The sequence below is a fragment of the Amphiura filiformis genome, chromosome 15, assembly GCF_039555335.1.
Source record: "Amphiura filiformis chromosome 15, Afil_fr2py, whole genome shotgun sequence".
NCBI classification, from domain to species: domain Eukaryota; kingdom Metazoa; phylum Echinodermata; class Ophiuroidea; order Amphilepidida; family Amphiuridae; genus Amphiura; species Amphiura filiformis.
In genome coordinates this window covers 39446511-39467430 of record NC_092642.1, presented here as the reverse complement: position 1 = coordinate 39467430, position 20920 = coordinate 39446511, and the positions used below count along the sequence as shown (strand labels likewise).

Below are 20920 nucleotides of genomic sequence, written 5' to 3'. Positions count from 1 at the left end.
TGATCAAGCAAAATCAGCCGTAAGACGGAAATATTAATTTTGAGATATAGCCAAATAAAGGAAATATTTCCTTTTGTTTCATTTTGTTTTGGAAACTCTTCAATTGCTCATATCTTTGTATTGGTTGTCCAATTTCAATTCTGCCAAATGTAGCCTTGCAAATGCTTGTTACAATCCAATTAGAAACTGAAAATTGAATATGCCTGACTTTGCTTGATCACACCACATTTTTTCCATACCCAAAAAGTACGAAATCTGCAAGTTTATATGCCCCTACACACAGAGTGATAGTAAGTAGGGGGCCTACAGATAATACCCGCATGCCAAAGTGACAATCTCTTTTCCCTTTGAATCCTTCTGTATAATTTGTTATGAGGAGAAGTTTTCCTCTCAAGCAGTATATGCCAGTACTCATTTCTACATCTGAGTGAAAAGAGACAGTGCCAGTGTCAGTCCATTGCATTACTGCACAACACAATGACATTGCTGGGATTTGAACCAGTAACATTTCAATCAGGAATTGAAGTCTGTACCACGGAGCCCCTGATACCAACATCAGTTAAGCTGTCATTATTTACAGTATTATTGCACATAATTATAGTCTCTCTCCTCAAGTTAAGAGTAACACCATGTTGGATTCGCTGTGGCAGATTCAAATCCTGCATAGTAACCTAATTCCATGGGACATATACATACACATAGAAGGACAACTTGTCTGTACGCTGGTGACGCAACTGCATAAACGCACTAATTCGAATATGCCACTGCAAAATCCAACATGGCATTACTCTCAACTTGAGACAAGACATACTATATAGTATTATTTTCACTACAAATGGAAGAAAAATGGTTATTATCCTTTGAATTGCACTTTACACTTGACCAACAGCAGTTAAGCTGACATCTTATACTCACTTGATAAACAACCACCTGGTCTCTAGGCAACCCACATAATTCAGAGAATTCCTTAGCCTTTGCAAACATCTTTTCCTTTTGGAGAATTTCAACTACTTTCTGGCATTCCTTCTTGAAGTGAATTACTTTTGTTTTGAGTAAGGTCATGATGTCTAGCTGTATGGTGGTGTCCTCTAGAAGCTGACAGATTTTGTGTAGTTTGTTGTAGTTTGGTTCTGCAAAAATGAATGATATATATAAATGTGAAGTGGATTTGGATAAGTTGCTTGTGCTTTTCATTAATTTAATACTGAAGGGGATGGACCAAGACATTTGGTATCATGAATTGTTTTACAAGATTTTGGAAATATTGTCCGTATGGGAAGTATGAATTTCGAATGAAATACATTAGACAATTCTGTTTGAATTTTATACACCCTATGAGAAAGATTCAACCCACAGAATTAAAGACATAGAATCGGGACTTGACCGCCATCTTGATACTCAAAAAATTAGGGGTATTCGGTTTCCCTCGGAATGCACTCGAGGCATTCATTGTCATACAAGCGCGACATGGATGAAAGGCGCATTTGAGAGACGCCCTTGATGCGACCTGCACACGAGTACCAAGATGCTTCAGATGAGACGCAGAATTGTTTTCGTTTGTCTCCACGCACCGTCGGCAAGAACCCAAATACCCCCAATTTTCTCCCCATAGCTGACGGCGCGATTGTATGTGGCGGTATAGGGAGTCCCGGTTCTCCTTCTCTAATTCTGTGATTCAACCTGAATCTTAGACAGAGGGAGGGCAAATTTTAAGTACAGTTGGCTAATGTGCTAATTCCATTTGAAATTCATACTTTAAATGGATTAGCCAAATAATTCAGATAAAGGCTGGCACACAAGAATTTCCAAGGCAAGCAATAGATCGCAATGCCAAATGGGGGTGGGAGCCCCAAAGTGGAGTTGCAAGACTACCCATGGTGAGATATATGACACATTTTGACATGGCATCATAAGTGGTCAGACTTTAAAAAACGGAGTCAGCAAGTTACTAAAAAAGTTGGGAATCCCTGGTGTAACAGCTGTTCTGTCAGCTCACCTGGTATGGATACAATGAGTGAGAAATCTCTGTCTGATAACAGCTGAAGTAACTTGGCAATATCCCAATTGGTTTGACACATGGCAAACATTAGCTCTACTATCTGATGTCAACTTACCTGGTCTGGATACAATGAGTGAGAAATCCCTATCTGATAACAGCTGAAGTAATTTGGCAATATCCCAGTTAGTTTGGCACATGGCAAACATTAGTTCTACTATCTGACAGGCTGTTTCCTGACACCATTCCAACTCCCCCTGGATTCTTCCTGGGTTTGGATCCTGGATGTTCTTTAGAGATTCCTGCCGACGACACTGTGGGATTTAAAAGAGCAAGTACTGTAAATGACAGTTATGATTCAAGGAGCATTTTTGAAATAGTGTGCATAAATTCATCACAGCTGAGTATAATTTTCCATGTGCCAATTGTTTGGTAAATTTTTCGTTTTAATAAATTACTTTTCTCCTAATTTGGTCTCTAATGTGCAAGAACCTTTAAAGGGATATTACAAAATTCATCAATGTAGACCCACAATATCTCCACCCATTTCACAGAATAATCTGCTAAGAGGTTCAAGCAATTGAAATCATGGTTCAGTGTTTATTTTTATGCACCTAATGAACCAAAATGTGCTTGGTTGTTTGTGATGTGTGTGTAACATGTTGATGGATTAGACACTACACAAACAAATCTCACCCAATTATATTTCCATTTAAGGCCTTCAGCAAAACATGTGGGAAGTACACTTTTTAGTTCCCATGACTGACAATCCAATAAGGCAGATTTCTTATATAATTTGTCAACAAGTTTAGTTGTGACGTCAATGCACTTTCGCGGTTGTGCCGCAAGCGTGCTGGCAAACCGCCCCTGTGCACGTGCGTGTACACTGCGGCGAGCGAAATACGCACCTACATCACTACCGAACTTGAGATGAACCAAATTATAGTGTTACATGTGTGGCTATATGGAATTGCTGAGTTCTCCTGGTTGGATTTCTTTAGCTCTATCAGTAACTTAAGACAGCGCTTTACAGTATCCAGTACACTGTATTATGGACACAGTATTTAAAGGGGCATGGTGTTGCAGCAGTCTAAGACTTCCAACTCATAACCACAAGGTAGCTCAATGTTGTGGGTTTGAGTACCCGTGGCATCAAAATGTGGTGCACTTAAACAAGGCTCTTCATCCCTATTACTTCTCCACACCCAGGTATACAATTGGTACCAGTTTTATTCACAGACTGGCTGTGGAGGATCCTATGGATCCCCCAGCAACATTTAATGGAAGGTCTGGCCCAATTGCTTCCAAAGTGAGATGGGCACTCTGGCCTGTGAGCAATTAAAGGTTCGTACCCCTTACATGTATGGACACACTCACCTTCAACATATCTGTGTGGAATTCTTTGAGATGTTTTCTTGCAAGAGGAAAGTTTTTCTTGACGATAAAACATTCACAGAAACTCAGCAGATGGTTCAGGGTACACTCCTGGAATGAGACAAATATGAAATGGCATAATCAACACTTTTACCTATTTAAAGCCATCATATATAATTTTAGTCAAATTTCAATATATTATTCTTTGCCAAAAATTAAGAAATGATATTACATGTAATAAGAACTCTCAGGAAGGTTTCTTGGCATTTTAAGCTAATATGATGAGGTAAAATATAAGAACACCAACTTACTATCTTGGCTGCTTAACTGTGGAGCTCTATAGGGTACTAAATTTAAAGTTACTCTGTAGTACACAACAAATTTGGCTGATTTCAATTAATAAGTGTAAGTTGGTACATGTGTAACATTACAAATATGCCCAAAAATCTGGTTTGAAAAAAATAACCACATTCATTCACAAAAATTGTACATTATGGCTTTTTAAAAAGTTAAAAGTTGGTATCTCAAATGTATACCAAACCATTTTTGCATATTTTGCAATTTGAGCAAGATTGGAAAATTTAATTTATATATTTCGTGGGCAAATGGAGCAAAGTTATTAAAGAGGACATCTGATAAAATTCATAAAATGAAAGTGCCTTGAATAAAAAAACAAACATACATATCTGAGAAGTGTAGGGAGCGATTTAATTTTGATTTCTAATGAATTCAAGAGACAGACTTTATGTCACTTCTCCATTGATAGTTCATGGAGAGACATACAAGGAATTTCTCATGCCTTCATTTTTAACTTCTGAAAGTTTATTGAAAGTGTGCATTTAATTATATTGAAATATCCCTCTTACCGGGTCAAATGTGAAGAAACCTTTGACAAGCAGAGTAACATCTCCAGTCTGTACAGCAGCAGTGATGACCTCTCTGAGTTCTAGTAGGGTCCAGGAATGCCATTGCAGACTTGGCATGTGCTCGGTGACCTTGCTTGCTGCTGATTGGTTGGACATAGACGTTAATAACCAGATTGCTAGGCAGTCCACAATATGGGCATCCTGTCAGAAAGGGAGTTTTAAATACACAGGTAGTTACACAGTATTTGAGATAATGAAGTTACACCCACATGAAATAAAAAAACTTTCGCCTTTCTATGTCTTACAGCTAAATCCATTTCCGAACCCATTTTCCTCATATCCATAGCAATCAATGTCAGCATATAAAGTGCCCTAAAATATTTGGCTATGTTGTTTTGCAGATTTGCTTTTACAAATTAAGTGTACTGCTAACCATCCAGCACACATTATTTTGCACAAGGTCCTATGCACACATTTGATGTCACACGCATATACGCATGATTTAAAGCTTAAAAAGGACCTTGTAAAAGATTACCGAGTGTGGAATTATTGAAACTGTTGAGTGTGGAATTCATTTCAGAAATTAACAGAGACTCCATAGCTAAGTACATGAAGCTTCAGCTTTAAAATTGAAGCAGTACACATGAAATCCAGCACACATTATTTTGCACACGGTCCTATGCACACATTTGATGTCACACGCATATATGCATGATTTAAAGCTTAAAAAGGACCTAGTAAAAGATTACCGAGTATGGAATTATTGAAACTGTTGAGTGTGGAATTCATTTCATAAATTAACAGAGACTCCATAGCTAAGTACATGAAGCTTCAGCTTTAAAATTGAAGCAGTACACATGAAATCTTTAGTATGCTTTAGTGATTCTACATATCAAAAGGGACGGAAGGAAGAAAGGATAAATTGAAATGAAGCAAAAGAAGGAAGCTTACCTGATAGCATGATGCTATGAGTGCCAGAATAGGTTGCCATAGTAGCACTGAATGAGCTAATAAAGACTTCCATGGCTCGGCAGTTGAGTTGCAAGAAAATATGATAGCAAACAGATCTCGATCCACTTTGCTTATATCTAAATCTGAAAAAGATACAAAATGACAGAAAGCAGTTTTACTATTTTAGTGAAATCTGCCAGTATTGCAATATTTTTAACTTAAAATGGCGCAAGTGCTCCATTTTTACAACCATAACCCTTGTTAGTATACACCAGTTCTTAATAAGCATTTCCAACCATTTTCAAGATGCATGCCTACATGGCAAGTAAAAGTGTTTTTAAGAATCAAGTGCATATCATTTGTTTAAAACATTTTATTTGACTCACTGATTTAAGGGGCATTTTGCGATCAATAACCTCATGTCCCCACTCACCTCCAAAACACATAAACAATTTATACTATCAGAAACCTTGGACTACATAACCTACCTAACCTAACCTAACTTTTCTTTCGTTTGCCAAAGAAATTCTCCAATATATCTATTTTCTGTTTGTTGACAGACAGGAATCACAGTGGCCTATAGAGCAGTGTAATACATGTAATTATGCATAGCTTGCAAAAGGGTATCAAAATCAACTGAAATTGTGGATATAAGGTTTAGTTGTCAAAACATATCGATCTATAATAAAAAAACAAGAAGATGTTAAAATCACAAAATACACCTTCAAAAGGTTATGTTTTTCATCAGCCATGAAAACTTTCAGCTATTCCAGTTAACATCCATTTACATACAACCCCTATGGAAGACATGACCTAAATTTTCCACACAGTGTTACCTGAATGGGTGACTCCATTTGAAATCTAAGTGGAAGATTTAGGTCATGTCTTCGATAGGGGGTGTATGGATTTCAATTGGAATAGTCCATTAATAGTTGCAACTTAGATTTCTCTGGAAATATGTACTATATATATAAGTTGTTTCATTCTTACCTATTGGTTCATCTGCTTGAGTGAAGCTTTCATCCAGTGATCCGTAGTCCTCACTCACATTTAGATCCTCAGAAACATCAGAGCTCTCACTTATACCTAAAAACAGCAATAAATAAAAATCTTACTTTTTTGCATTGTCAAATTTTTAATGTAAAGGTGACACTTCTGTTCCAAGAATATGCCAAAAAGCTGACTAAACTGGCTACTGAACTGGGTACAATCTTACAAATTTTCAAGGAGGTAATTCAATACGTTTTAGACATATAGTTCCCATTATAAAAATGGGATAGGCGTATGCCACAGATTTGCAACCACAAACTTGCAAGAAAAAAATCAAATGCAAAAGAATTATTACAAGAAGTATACATAAAACATGCACTATAGTTTTTCACCAAATATAGAACCCGACTGCCTGACATTACCATTATTACACCATTCCAACAAACAAACTTACTCCCATGACTGCCAGTGCTCTGGCTTCTCCTCAACACTCCCATTTTGAGGTAGAACTGTGACCTTACATCTCTTGTCAATTCTCTTTGAGACTTTTTCCTAGCTCTGTCACTGCCAGACCCATACTGGAGATTCTCAAAGGCATCCTGGAGGTGTTCTTTTACGGTGGCAGACTCAAACTTCTTCACAAGCTCAAGAATCTATGAAGAATAAATAAAAAATATTTAATCAAAAATATGATTAGTCAATAGTCATACTGTAATTCCTTTGTTAATCACAAAAGATGAGAAGGTATGAATAAATGATGTGTCATGTTATGCATGAAAAGACCATTACTTTTTTCACACTGCGATGAAATAATTACCAGAATGCATACCTAATGGGCTATTCCTGTTGAAATCCATACCCCCTATGAAAGATATGACCTTAATCTCTCAAACAGGGGGGTATAGATTTCAAATAGAGTCATCCATTCAGGTAACCACATTTGAAATCTACAATCCGTGGAAGATTAAGGTCATGCCTTCCATAGAAGGTGTACAGTATTCTACTGGAATATTCCAGTCTGATTTTGCAGGTGTCCAATGTCACCTCACATCCTTAATGCAGTCAAGTTAGCTCAATTGATAAGGCGCTCATCTATGGCGCAAGAAGTTGCAGGTTCAGGCCCCAACAGTGGTTTAGTAGGCTCTTGTGAAAAAATTAGCTTGAAATTCCCCTGGACAAGGATCTTACTGCTAATTGTTTCGTTGTAACCCATACGAAATTTGGGGAGCTGATCCTGGCTGCAAAGGTCAATTGCGGAATGTTTACAGTGTGCACTCCTATAAGCGGCAAAGATTTGTTGTTTAATGGTTTATGGAATGATATGGGGCTGTAGTGGTCAGCAGCAACCTGTAAAGTGTGCTGAGGCTTGTGGATCAACGTTTATAGGCATTGTGCCCCTGCATAGTCCATTATAAATCACTGCACTTAAAAAAAATTATTATCAAAAAACCATTGATAACTCAAAGCCTAAAATGTCTGACAATATAATTACCTGATCTTTTGGATACTGGTGAGCTTGAGCAAAGCATGCAAAATGAAGCCATTGATTATACAAGGCACACTGCTCCAAGAAGGCGCTAGGAAGAGGCAGCTTATGCAGACGACTGTACAAGATGGCTAGCACCCAGGTGTCTGATGCTTCCCACATATACCTGGAAAAAAAAGACCATTTAACAAGCTATATTATCATTATGATGCAGAATATATAGAATCCACAACAAAAGTTCCCAATTGTGTTTCTTGAAATAAATAAAAAAAATATTTTACAAAATGTAAAAAGGTATGTGTTGCTTTATTTGTTTTACACATCTGGACCAAATTATAGCATCAAACATTGCGTTTGGTCACAATGGTTCATTATGTAAAAAAGAGGCTGTTTTAAAAGTTGCACATGAGTCCATAGGAGATAACTTTCATTAATAAACACATGAATAGGCCTAACTAACTGTATTATTTGAGAGTTGACACCTTTTCTGTTGTCTTCTAGAAATATCATGATATCTTGCATTCATGACACCCATTTTGCTATTTAAAATACAACCAAATTGTCTTGAAACATTGAGGATGGAGTTTTATACCGTCCATTGTTTACTGGCAGGGCTGGGCCCAGGCACAGGGCCCCCAAAATTTGGGGTCCCCCAATGTGGTCATGTGCATGTTTCTTTTTAGCCCGAAAACATGATGTTTTGGACCTAAATATGCTAAAATTGCAAAATTTTGTGCGCTTCATGCACACTTGCCCTTTGCATGGCATTGGGCTAAAATCGTCTGAAATTGTAATTTTTTTCATGCGCTTCGCGCGCAAATGCCCCAGTATTATCGATCTTATAGTAGGCCCCCTATTTGTAAACCAAAACTTGGCAACTTGAATGTGCACATGCCTTACTCGGTGAGGGGCCTCTGAATTTTGGCCTGGCCTAGGGCCCCCCAAAAAGGTAAATCCGGCCCTGTTTACTGGCATGATCGGACTGCATGTGTTCGCAAGCTACCATCTATACACTTATTTACATGTGGCACACCAAAATCTCATAATTTTGCTCTGATTATGTTAAGGAAGATAATTTCTACTCACGGTAAAATCTGATCTTCTTGTAGTTTTCTTGTGAGGGCAGTAGACAGCTTTTCTGCTATCAGTTCAGCATTACTTTTTGATCCCTTCAGGCTCAACATAAGATCTGAAACTATACAACACATTTGCATAAATTTGAAGTATAATTTGGTTTTTAGGCAACAACAACAACAAAAAATGCACTGTGTTATGGGCCACACTGACCCAGATTGTTTCAATTTGACTAAAATCATGTAAATCCGTCATTTTTCAGCCAAAATTGATTGATTTTTACTGAAACCTTTTGACAAAAAATTAAGACCATTTTCAAGATGTGCCTGCAAAAAAAGTCATCTAATTTTTGCCAAATTATTCCAAGCTTATGGTGATATTTTAAGGGTCAATATAGCTCCAGAAAAAAATGAAACAAAAAAAAGTCAGAGAGGAAACTCTATTGAATTGAAAGAAAAATTCTCACTGCACGAACTCATGCAATCTCTATATGTTGAGCAGCTTATGATCATATCAAATAAAGTGAAGTGATTGGGTCATTCTAGTGGAAATACATACACCTCCTATGGTAGACATGACCTTAATCTTCCACACAGGAGCTGTAGATATCAAAATGTGACACAATCTGGTCCAGGGGGGGGGGCAAAGGAGGCATTTTTGAAAATTGCAAATTATACATACAATAAGCTATCATTTACTGGAAACACCAAAGGTCTAGCATACTTTATGAAGTTTTTTGATGTCTATTTTATGATGTATTTTATTGTTTTTTACTCCACATTTTTACCTTTATCTCAATTTCAAATCTGCCGCCTTTGGCCCCATGGACCAGATCGTGTCACAAATGAAGTCACCCATTTAAGTAACCCAATTTGACATTCACACTCCCTGTGTGGGAGATTAAAGTCATGTCTTCAAAATTAGGTGTATGGATTTCAACTGGGATAGCCTACTGCGATTATCTATTTTACAACTGCATCCAAGTAAAGCAATTTATAAATATATCCATTGGAAGTCACTAGCATGCTCAGAGTTAAAGCCATAATGTGTGATTTGCTTCACAGCGACGCCCTCAATTTTACTCGGATTTCTACTTTTTGCATAATTATAATGCCCAGTGGTGTACTAAATACCACGTAAAAGACTAAGCCTGAAGTGCTTTAATATCAGTAAAATTTAACTTTTTATATTAAAACCGGGTCGACCCGGTTTTATTCAGAGTTCTTCGATCGACTGCTTGCTAACATCTCCCGTGGATGTCAGCTTTAATATGTGTACACACATCGAGCACGATGCTCCGTGTAGTTTACATGTTACGATCGGCGAGCGTAGTACACACATTGTAGGCGCTGAATGAAATCACAAATTTTCTTCATTATACCACATTTGTTTGGCTCGAAATTAAAAGGGGATAATGTGATCAGTGAAAACAAACATTTAAATAGGAATCTATTCTTTATGCAAATCACACATTATTGCTTTAAATCACTACCAGTTGAAATCCAGGTAACTTGATAACAAATTACTTTCTCATCCGGTAGCATTTGCACCAGCATTTGATCACCAGAGATTGGTCTCTGCTAGTATGTTACAGCAAATAACAGTATACCATATGGTTTCATCTCAACCTTACAGACCATTTCAAATCAAGATCAGAAAACCAGGTGCAGTGAGCAGTATTTATTCAGTAAGCTTAGAGGTCAAAATGGCAGACAAGAAATGCCACAAATCATAGCATCCTTTTGAGCAAAAATACAGCTTATTTATCAAATGTCAACATGTGTCATCAGGTAAAATATTTCCTAACATACTGAAATGACACCTTCACTATTTGGCACTTCACAATATGGCAGTAATGGAAAGAAAACTGCAAATGTTCAGCATTTTTTATTGCAGATTTTTAATTTGGGCAAATTGACACTTGTCAATGTAAACATCAATCTCTTACACAATCTCTACCCCACGCTTGAACATGTCTTTTATATTACATATTGGAACTCCTCACTGTATGTGATGCTGAAGAGGTACCGATTTATATGTGAGCATTTGGAAAATTATTTCAATCTTTGGGTTTAATCAGAATGAATCAATTTGAAAAGGTCTCTTGCATCTAGTTATGATCGTACAAGAAAAATACACAAATAGCTTACTGAGTCTTTCTTCCAGTGACATCTTGTCTCTTATCGATGGCATATCTTCTGCATCATACTTCATAACAGTATTGGCTGCCTGGAGATCAACCCTCAGTGGGAGAGAGTCTCTGCCCAACATCTCAATAAAGGCAACACAAGCCACAGCTATACTATGATTGGTGAAATGACGCAGAGCTGTAGTGTAGGCTTTGTAATAGGCACGCGATATCCTGTACAGGTATAAATAGTAATATATTGTTGATAATAATACTGTATAACGGTATAAATATTTGCGAGCTTTACATATGTGGCACGCTCTGGTCCATGGAGACCAAAGGCAGCAAATTTGAAATTAAGATAAAGGCAAAAATAAGGAGTAAAAAAAACCAATAAACTAATAAGAAAATAGACAATACAAAACTTCATAACTTTAGAACCAAGTATGCTAGACCTTTGGTAATTTCAGTTTATGATAGCCTGATGTTTGTATAAGGTAAAAATTATAGTAACTTATTTTCAAAAATGCCTCCTTTGGCCTCTATGGACCAGATCATGTCACATAGTCTAACTTGCACTGTTGATCTCAGAACCACAATTGAGAAGTTTTCAAAATATATTTTTGATACATAGACTATAACATGTTCTCTTTGAAAGCATCAAAATTGACAAAAATAAAAACAATTGAAAACATAAGAAAGTGATTTAAAAAACAAATACAATGACTTCATATCCAAGGGGGTTCAGCTCTGGAACGTTTGTCTCAAAGGTAATAGTATTGTATTAATAAATCAATCTTCAAAATTGAGTAGATCAGCTTGTATCACATATTGTTGTAAGCTTTTGGATTGACATATGAAAGTGGATCTTCTGCTGTAAAGAGAAACATAATCTTATTTGCATACCTGAACATGACATTATAATAAGATATACACGCTTGGGTTTTTCCATATTTACCTTCTTCTTGACACAGTGCAATCTTCCCGTAGCTGACTGGCAAGGAAAGCCACAAAAGCAAATGAAGGTCGTCCTTGATACAGATAGTAGGTAAATTTGAAGTCCTCGTGATAAGCAAACTGACACACAAGATCTGGCTGAGAGAAATGCTGCATCTCTGTCAGTTTACCTGCAGAATAGATACAAGTATTGCACTAATAACTACTAAAAGTAAATAAATCCTATGTGCAGGTGTTATCCTGATCGGAACTGACTGCAAGGTCTTTGTCATTCACTGTATCTGCCCCACAATTCAAATGCATTAACCCTAACTCACTTTGGGAGGATTTGCTCTCCTCTGTGGTGCCCGCCCCTGAATGCTGAAGGAGGAGGCACCCAGTCTGTACAGTTTTGTAGGGTTTCAGGGTGGTTAGGGTTACTTGATGGAGTAGAGAATAATAACGTTTCTGAAAGCTTGTCTGAAAGAAACCAGTTTACCCATGCAGAGAAATGGTTGCTTCCGTAATGACTGTTGATGTAAGGTCATTGTGTTTTGAACCGTGAGGTTATTGTTGTTATGGTTAACGAGTGCATCATACCACGTCCAATCGTAAGGCCCGTTATGGCCTAGCCATGAACCAATGGGAGTAGACCTAATGTTGATGCGGGTTTGCTTTTGGTTCATATCACATTCAGCTTTCATCAAATTCGGATCGAGAAATTTATTTTTCCGATATTTCTACTTAAGCTTACTAAATTATTCATGGGCCAATTGTCAATTAACTTTGGTGCATCGTATCATTGGCATTCATTGCGTATGGCGATATCTTCGACAATAACCGGGACAAATAATTATGACAGGTTTATCCTTCTAAATATTGCCGGAGATTGGGGTAATTTTTATCATGCATCGTTCGAGAAGGCCGCAAGAGGAAGTAGAAAAAATTAACAGAGCAAGTTACGAAGATACCAGATTTGCGACGTAATTTAATCATGTATATAACTATAAACAAATCATGGATTATTGTAGCTGTATTTTCGGGACATTCCTCGTGAAGACGGCAATTTATATGCCGGGACTATGGAAATCAGATGACACAGGTAATAGCTACATGGCGCGGGAAACAAAACATTTATCAAAAATCTGATTCTGCATAAACACAAATTGCAATCAAGGTTTTGATTTTCACGCAAAAAAAATTTTATGAATGAAATGGCATCGTCAAGGTCATTGGACATGCGGACATGCGCAATGAAAATTTGAAGAAGAAAAAATAATATCTTGAAATTAATATGAAAAAAAACAAAAAAAAAAATGCACATACTTTTGGAGGATATGGACCAGTAATAATTCAAAAATCGGCTTTATGAAATACTTTCGAGGCTGCGAGCGGCGGCGATTTATATGCTTGAACTCTGGCAATCAGATGAGAAAGGCAAATAGCAACGTGGTAGCGCGGAACTAATAAATTTTATGAATGAAATGGCATCATTAATGTCATTGGACATGCGCAGTGAAATTGGAGTTAAGAAAGTCCCGGGGAAAAAGCACTTTCTCGAACTTCACAGAAGTGCAGAAAATCTACCAAAAATGCATGTACTTTTGGAAGATATGGACTAGTAATTATTAAAAAATCGGCTGATAAAGAACCTTTAGACTAATGATATTTCGTGCAGTTGTTGATACCTACAATAGATCATCGCCGATTGTGATTGAGGCGAGGTAAACAATCTAATCTGTGCAGTGCTGTGATATACTGATCAGTCAAAACCCGGGGTCAAAACAAATCATCAGCGCACGGAGGTTGAAGATGTATGACTTTGAAACCATAGTAACAGCGGCACCAGTACAGGCACAATGTAGTCAATTCATAAAGTGGGCGTGGCATCGCAACGCGGCTATGGTACATGGTGGGGCCCAGGCGGACGCAATTTGCGATGCAAATACATTGTACAACTCCAGAATTGTGAGTCATTCGGTGAGAAGTTTTAATTTAATTACTATATTTAAAATAATGTAGGGAGGATTGGGTTAAATAAATAAATTAATTAGTTAATAAAATAAAATTTAGAATAGAATTTCATTGCTTTATAATTTAAATATCAGCAATTAATCAATTTGCATGCATTTTAGATACGGTGGATTGGTCCTTTGATGATCAACAAGCTAAAACATCTTGTTTTTTGCTGGCGCTCTGTCATACATGTAATTATCACAATTTAAAATTAATGATGAATATACTTGGTGTCATGTTATCGGGTCAGGAATATTGATATTTGATTAGATCTCAATGAAATTAATTTCGAGTCATCGTAGTTGCAGGGAATAAATAAAGATTGGTAGTTGTTGATCATTGATGCATGTACTTTCCTCCCACGGGGCCAGTGAGTACAACAGTGGCTATTCAATGTTATTCATTTCGTGAACTAAATGCTTTAGATCTTTAATTTTATTTCAAACGAGTCTTTAATTAGCAAGCAGAGTCTACCTGTCGGGTGAGGTATGGCTATCAGTCAAGCCAAAGGTGCTCTTCTGGTTAGGTGTTGGTTGATCAGTAGTCATAACATTGTGAATTATTCATAATATTGTCATTTGGATATATTTGTTTTGTTTTTACAGGATCCGTTTTTACATAATGATAAATTAAGGCTACATTAATTACAGAATACACATGTAAGTCTCTAAAAATTGAGACGTTTTGCCCAGGTGCGGTTAATTATGAGAAGCAAATAACAATTAGGGGCCTACATATAGGCGGCCCATAGTGAGAGTATTAATGGATACACTTTGGGTATTATACATCGGATTTACGTTTCGGTATCAATTTCTTTTCTTTTTTTTATATCTCGGGCGTTAAAGTTTCAGTGGGTACAAAATTTCTAAATGTCGATGGAGTATTGGGGTCAAAGGACAAATATAATAATTAAGTCCTATTCCAATTGCAAGGCACAATCATGCAGTGAAAAAGAATAGGGCCATACTGTTTGCTCATTCGTACAGTAAGGGTTTTATTGGCACAATTAGTTCTCTTCTTTGTATTTTTGAATTGCAGATTGGGCTGAGGCGCTAAAGGATGGGGTACGAGAAACGCTGGAACTTGAATCATAATTGGATGTCCAGGACTGGAAAGATGCAGCCATAAAATGCATGCATTCGAATTAGCTCAAATACGCACATAATCGGAATATTATATGATATTGGAAGACAATTAAAAATTGATATTGACTGAATGGGCAATAATGCAGCAGCAGTTGAAGAAGAAAAGGCAGAATGATGCGTGTGCAGGAATAAAAGACCAATGTTAACATTACCAAATACTTACTATCGATATTATTATTATTAAAGCGATGAAGCAGGACACTGTCGTTCTTGCTCTCCTAGTAAAAAGAGAGCTTGTGTCAAACTTACAACAATTGGTTCCATCATCCGTCATCTACCAGTACTATCAATTTGGGATGAAGTCGTAGTCTATCTACAAACACCAACGATTCTTACAGCGGTTTGTTTATGGAATGTACGTTATAATAAATAATCATTACGGTTAAAGATTGAACTCCTCAAATTGATTTTCTACTGCGCAAAATACCTGATGCCGCTGATTTGCAGAATTGCTGATTGCCGAACTGAACAAGGAGAAGGAGATGAAAATATTATACTATTATCATAGAAGTGGTCAGGCTCAAGAATTGTGTAACAAGACATTAGACAAGCATCACTACATACATAATGTACTTATGGTGGTATACATTTATTTATAGATTTACTTGAAATAGATTTATTTTCTTCTTTTCTTGGCCAGTTATTATTATGATTTTATATAAATTTGTATATACAATGTATCAGGTTATTTTGTAAATTTTCTGGATAAATCTTGGAAAAATTATCTCATGTTATGCACGAGGGCCTGCTTGGAAAGCAGTATTAGCCATCTAATTCATCAATAAAGATTTGGCAGGGTCCAGGTTAGGACCATTTATCTTAAATTATTTGTTTCCTCAGAAGGTGGAATGATCGGGTATGGTAGTTAAAATAGTTACCACCATTTGATTCAATTCAAAACAAGCATCATTACTTGTACTGTGGAATTATAATCATTCTTAGGATCATGTTTGCATGTAATTATATACATGAAGAGTTATATCAATTATATACGGTACTTGAAATATAGTTATTTTCTTTCCCATTTATTATTTGATGAGTTTATATAAATTTGTAAATATCACATTATTTGTCAATTTCCTGTATTAAATCAGGTGATAAAAATGTTACTTTATGAGTGCTAGCCATTGAAGTAACAAGTAGTTAAAGTAACAAGTAGTTAAAGTAACAAGTAGTTAAAGTCCTCAATGAACATGATAAAGATTTCACAAATCAAAATAGTAATAGGGGAGGGGGGGGGGGTTTGGGCGAGTTCCTAGCATGTCATGACTAGTAACTCGTTGGGAGTAATTCCTCTGCTTTTCTGCATATTTTCTTAATTTGATGTATTTCTGAAGGTTCGGCAGCCATTGTTTCATATTTGCCAGCTTTTGCTAAACTTATATATATATTGTATTGTAATGCACCTTAGCTTTTGATGTTATTTGTAAGCAGCTGCTCCCTTACAAAATTTTAGAGTAATTCACCCTAGCTTTTGCTCTTGCAACTTTATTTGCTTTGTTTTTGTATGAAGCTATTCTCTTACAAAATTTTAGAGTAATTCACCCTAGCTTTTGCTCTTGCAACTTTATTTGCTTTGTTTTTGTATGAAGCTATTCTCTTACAAATTTTTAGAGTAATTCACCCTAGCTTTTGCGCATAATTATTAATTTTAGATACCTCATCAAAAAGAATTATGTTTGCCTTAGAATGCCAAAGGATTTCCCTAGGTAGAACTGCGTAACATCACACAGGTCCGTGGCAGTCGGTTATATAAATTATATTATATACCGGTATTTATATTTTATCTGCTGAGCAACCTTCTTTATACAATGCACCCTAGCAATTATGTTTGCCTTAGAATACTAAAGGATTTCCCTAGGTAGATCTGCGTAGCATCACACAGCTCCGTGGCAATTTGTTATGTTTGTATGTTTGTTTACATGTATGTGGCTTGCTGGAACCTTTATATACTTATGTAATTGATAATGCTTATCGTTGTTTGTTTATGTAGAAATATTAAGCGAAAATAAATTCTTGATTCGGTTTGATGCTGATATGTGTGGCAAATTAAGTGGTGCGTCTCATATTCATTTCTCGTGTCTAGGGGTAATGTTAATAATATTGACTGTGACCTCTTGCACCAGAGTCCCCTACTTTTACCACTTCACTAAAACAAAGATATCTTAAATTTTAAGATATAAACATAGGGCAACATTTTAGTTTTCAATTAGACATTACCTACCTGATTTGGGAGCAGTGTTGTTGGTTGATTGCCAGTGGAATAATTTGGAAGGCTCAAAGGCAACATTTCCCTGTAATATCAAAGAAAGATGACAACCACACAACAAAATCAATCTTAGCAATTTAGCGTTTACTTTTTACAAGGATTCTGCTTGGATTGGGCTACACCAGTTAAAAGCCATACACCACATATCAAAGACAGTCCTTAATATTTAACACAGACACAGGGAGTATGAATTTCAAATGGGGTTAACTGAATGGGTGACTCCATTTGAAATCTATGCACTCCCTGTGTAGGATATTAAGGCCATGTCTACCACAGGGGGTGTATGAATTTCAAATGGAATAGCTGAATGAAAGCTTAGGACACTGACCCAATTAAACTATTCCTTTTACTGCACAAGTTTAGTGTGATAAAGCAGTTTTATAACAGCTCTTTTTGAACTCATTTTGTTTTGTTTGAATGAAAAATCAACCTGGTGAATTTGAAAAACTTTACTTGTCTTGATTTTCAGATTTGATATTCTCTTGATTCCTTTATTTCCCAATATTGTATTGACACTAACATCTATAGAATCCTTGTCAAAATTGTGCCATATCTTAATAAAAGTATACATGGTACAAAAAAATTTTGGTTTCGTCTTAAATCTTATATTCTAACCTTAACACCTATATGAGCATTCTAAAAAGTGATACAACAATATGTTCCAAGTTTTGAGGGAACGGGAGTCCATTCACTAAACTTTACGAAGCTTTGTAAGTCTCGACAAGACGTAAGTTCCATTTCACTAAACTTACTTAGGTACCCTTTGCAAGTAATAGGGATTTACTACAGGGACCCTTTGTAAAGTTACGTCTAGTATTGGGTATCCGTAACTTTACGAACAGCTACTTGAGTTACAAGTTTAGTGAAATGGACACCAGGTCACATTTCTTTCTTATTCAAGATGTGTGTGATAAGTACCTGTAGGAGCTGATATACAGTGATATCTTGAGGAGAACCACTACCATCACTATCATGTGGTGAGAATATAGCAGCTTGTAGCTTAGGGTATGGTCTCAAGGCTTCCTTCAAGGAGATAGGAAGAGCCTTCCACAGTTTGTCTTCTTCTGAACTCATAGTGGTCATTGCCTGTGTCAATAAAAACAAAGTTAGATCATTTGGTTCGCACATGTAAATCATTAGCTTTAAAAGATATGGACCGAGTGACAAATATCTTAATTTAGCCAAATTGCCTGCCAGCATATCTGCATGTCAAAGTAAGGTTGTCAAATTTGGAAACCATGGCTAACAGACAAATGCTGGGGATAGTCACTAAAATTTTAAGAGCAAGTTATGTTTTGTAAGCTATTCATATCCTCATAAATACACGCCATGCATGTGATCTAACCATTTGTTATTTGTAAACACATGGATACAAATGTACGTCATTAAGATCTCACAATTGACTGCAAAGTTGAATAGTTATAATCTTGTACATAAATAATCCATGTTTGCGTATCATTTCTTAACGCGCAAAAAAGCATGCATAATTACCGCGAGTAATCCTGAGTACTTGTGTATCCCGTATTCAGTATCTGATGAAGCAGTTAGGCAAATATTTCTACAGAAAATTATTGACTGTCCCCTTAACCAGTAAATTATCTACATATGTCTTCTAGGGAACAAACCAAAGGTTTGATGAAAATCAATGAAATGTACTTTTTTACCCCTCCCCACTAACAAAAGGACTTTTGTTTACAGGTCATCATCAAACATTTGTGACCCATCACATTGAAACACGGTAATTGTCAGAAACCCACATTTAAAGATAATGAAGAATGTGCCCGAAAAATAAGGAAATACCGTAATTTCTGGAATATAAGCCGCGGCTTATACGTTATTTTTGGAGCCGCCGAAAGTCAGTGCGGCTTATACGGCGGTGCGGCTTATACAGCAATGTTTGAAGAAGAAAAAAATACAACGAGAGAGAAAAAAAATCTCCGGCTCGGCCGCTGGTGAGTGAGGCAATCGACAAATCGTTCAAAGTCAAAGAACATCGTTTACTGTAATCCTCTTCAGCCGTTTCATTCTCGATGGACTGATTGGTTTACCTGGGGTGATCGACAGCATAGACAGTCTCATCGATTGACCGAGTATTATCAATAGACGCCGCCATCCTCGACTTTAGTCATGATCGCATTCATGCATTGATGGGATTATTCTGGGGATTATTCATTCATTCATTCTATTTTTATAACCGAACTGTAGCGATTTATTAAATTAAAGTTTCGATTATGAAAATCAAAAATTTATTGTCAATGTTTCTTGCATGTTTAATTTGATTCTTGAACAACCTATGACGTTTGAGTAAAAAGAAATGATTGTTGTTGTTTTAATAATATTGTAAATGTTGATCCTTGAAAACAAAAAACGAAGCGCAGGCCTACCTTCATTCAACCCACAGCCGACTAGCGAATAACTTGACATATGCTCCCCATTTTGTAGTAAATCACTGTACAACAATTATTTTATACATCTACCAATTCATATTGCTGCTGAGAGTGATGACATTTTGTTTTAAAATGACGTCAAAAATGAAATGCACATCTAATATTCACGGAAAGTTGCCCGGGAAAGTTGTTATTTCTGGTATTTCACACATTGGGTATTTCCCTCATTAATTATTAATTATTCATAAATTCATTCATACACGATCGTGATTCTGTCCATGCGCACGCGCACCGCATGTTGACCACTCCTTGGATGAGATACAACCGGTTTTTTCCTGTTACACACAGCACATGTTTACATAACTCAGTATTCAATTAAAGTTTGGGTATAAAATAAAAATATTTTGTTAATGTTTCTTGCGTGTTTAATTTCTTTCTTGAACAAATTTATGAAGTTTTGAGTCCAAAAATATGATTGTTGTTGTTTTTAGTATATTATAAATGTTTCATCTTTCATGTTTGATTTTTTAAATGACTCCAAAAGTGAAATGCCCGCTTGCAGATATTCAACGAAAGTTTACATTTTTGGTAAACAACATATCGCAATCATGTATTTCATTAATTATTCATAAGTTCATTCATACGACCGTGGGAAACTCCCTATTTCAGTGTGCTTAATTACCTGGGCATATGACGCATGGGCGCCGGGGGCCGGGGTGATGATGTCACGTGTATTTCGTGTTGATTCTGATTTGTACAAAAATGATCTGCAGATGGGTTTTGTTTCATCAGAGAAAATGTCTAGTTTCATATACAAATATTTTTAAACAACTTTATGGTTAAGAAGTTTATTTAAAAAAAATGATTGTAATTGTTTATTTTTTTAAACTTCCACCGTAAAAGTCTTGTATAAAAAAAATCAAGTCGGCCATCTCATTTAATGTTGTGGCGTGGTGAATGAAATCACGGTAATGTTTTTACAGCAATTATAATATTGCATTTAAGTCAGTAGCGGGAGAGGGGTCAACGACTTAGCATGTGCTAAAGTTTGCAGCGAAAGGCTGTGTACCATATTTTGGTCACACAAAATCATTGATACATGAGGTCAACGCACTAATAGCTAGTGATGGTTAGGCCTATAGAATATCATATGTGATTGGATTATTTATAAAATATAAAATAGTTTTAAAAAGTATATTGTATCCCAAGAATGAATCGATACGCAACATGTTTAAAAATGTCACTACTTCCCGTGTCGATTATTGAATGAACGACATCATAATAAAAAAGATCAATTGGATT

At 36.3% G+C, this 20920-nt stretch overlaps 1 protein-coding gene across 1 annotated transcript in view; it reads right to left on the bottom strand.

The window, feature by feature from the left end:
• Window positions 1-20920, bottom strand: part of LOC140170944 (spatacsin-like) — a 78441-nt gene that overhangs the window by 24813 nt on the left and 32708 nt on the right. The window contains exons 20-32 of the mRNA XM_072194139.1: window positions 18150-18317; window positions 17187-17256; window positions 11824-11992; window positions 10888-11099; window positions 8750-8858; window positions 7670-7829; window positions 6632-6830; window positions 6178-6273; window positions 5188-5330; window positions 4237-4437; window positions 3374-3481; window positions 2115-2310; window positions 916-1130 (exon numbers count right to left, since the gene is read on the bottom strand). Coding sequence (XP_072050240.1) covers window positions 916-1130; window positions 2115-2310; window positions 3374-3481; window positions 4237-4437; window positions 5188-5330; window positions 6178-6273; window positions 6632-6830; window positions 7670-7829; window positions 8750-8858; window positions 10888-11099; window positions 11824-11992; window positions 17187-17256; window positions 18150-18317 — 2046 coding nt within the window. The remainder of the gene's footprint in view (window positions 1-915; window positions 1131-2114; window positions 2311-3373; window positions 3482-4236; window positions 4438-5187; window positions 5331-6177; window positions 6274-6631; window positions 6831-7669; window positions 7830-8749; window positions 8859-10887; window positions 11100-11823; window positions 11993-17186; window positions 17257-18149; window positions 18318-20920) is intronic.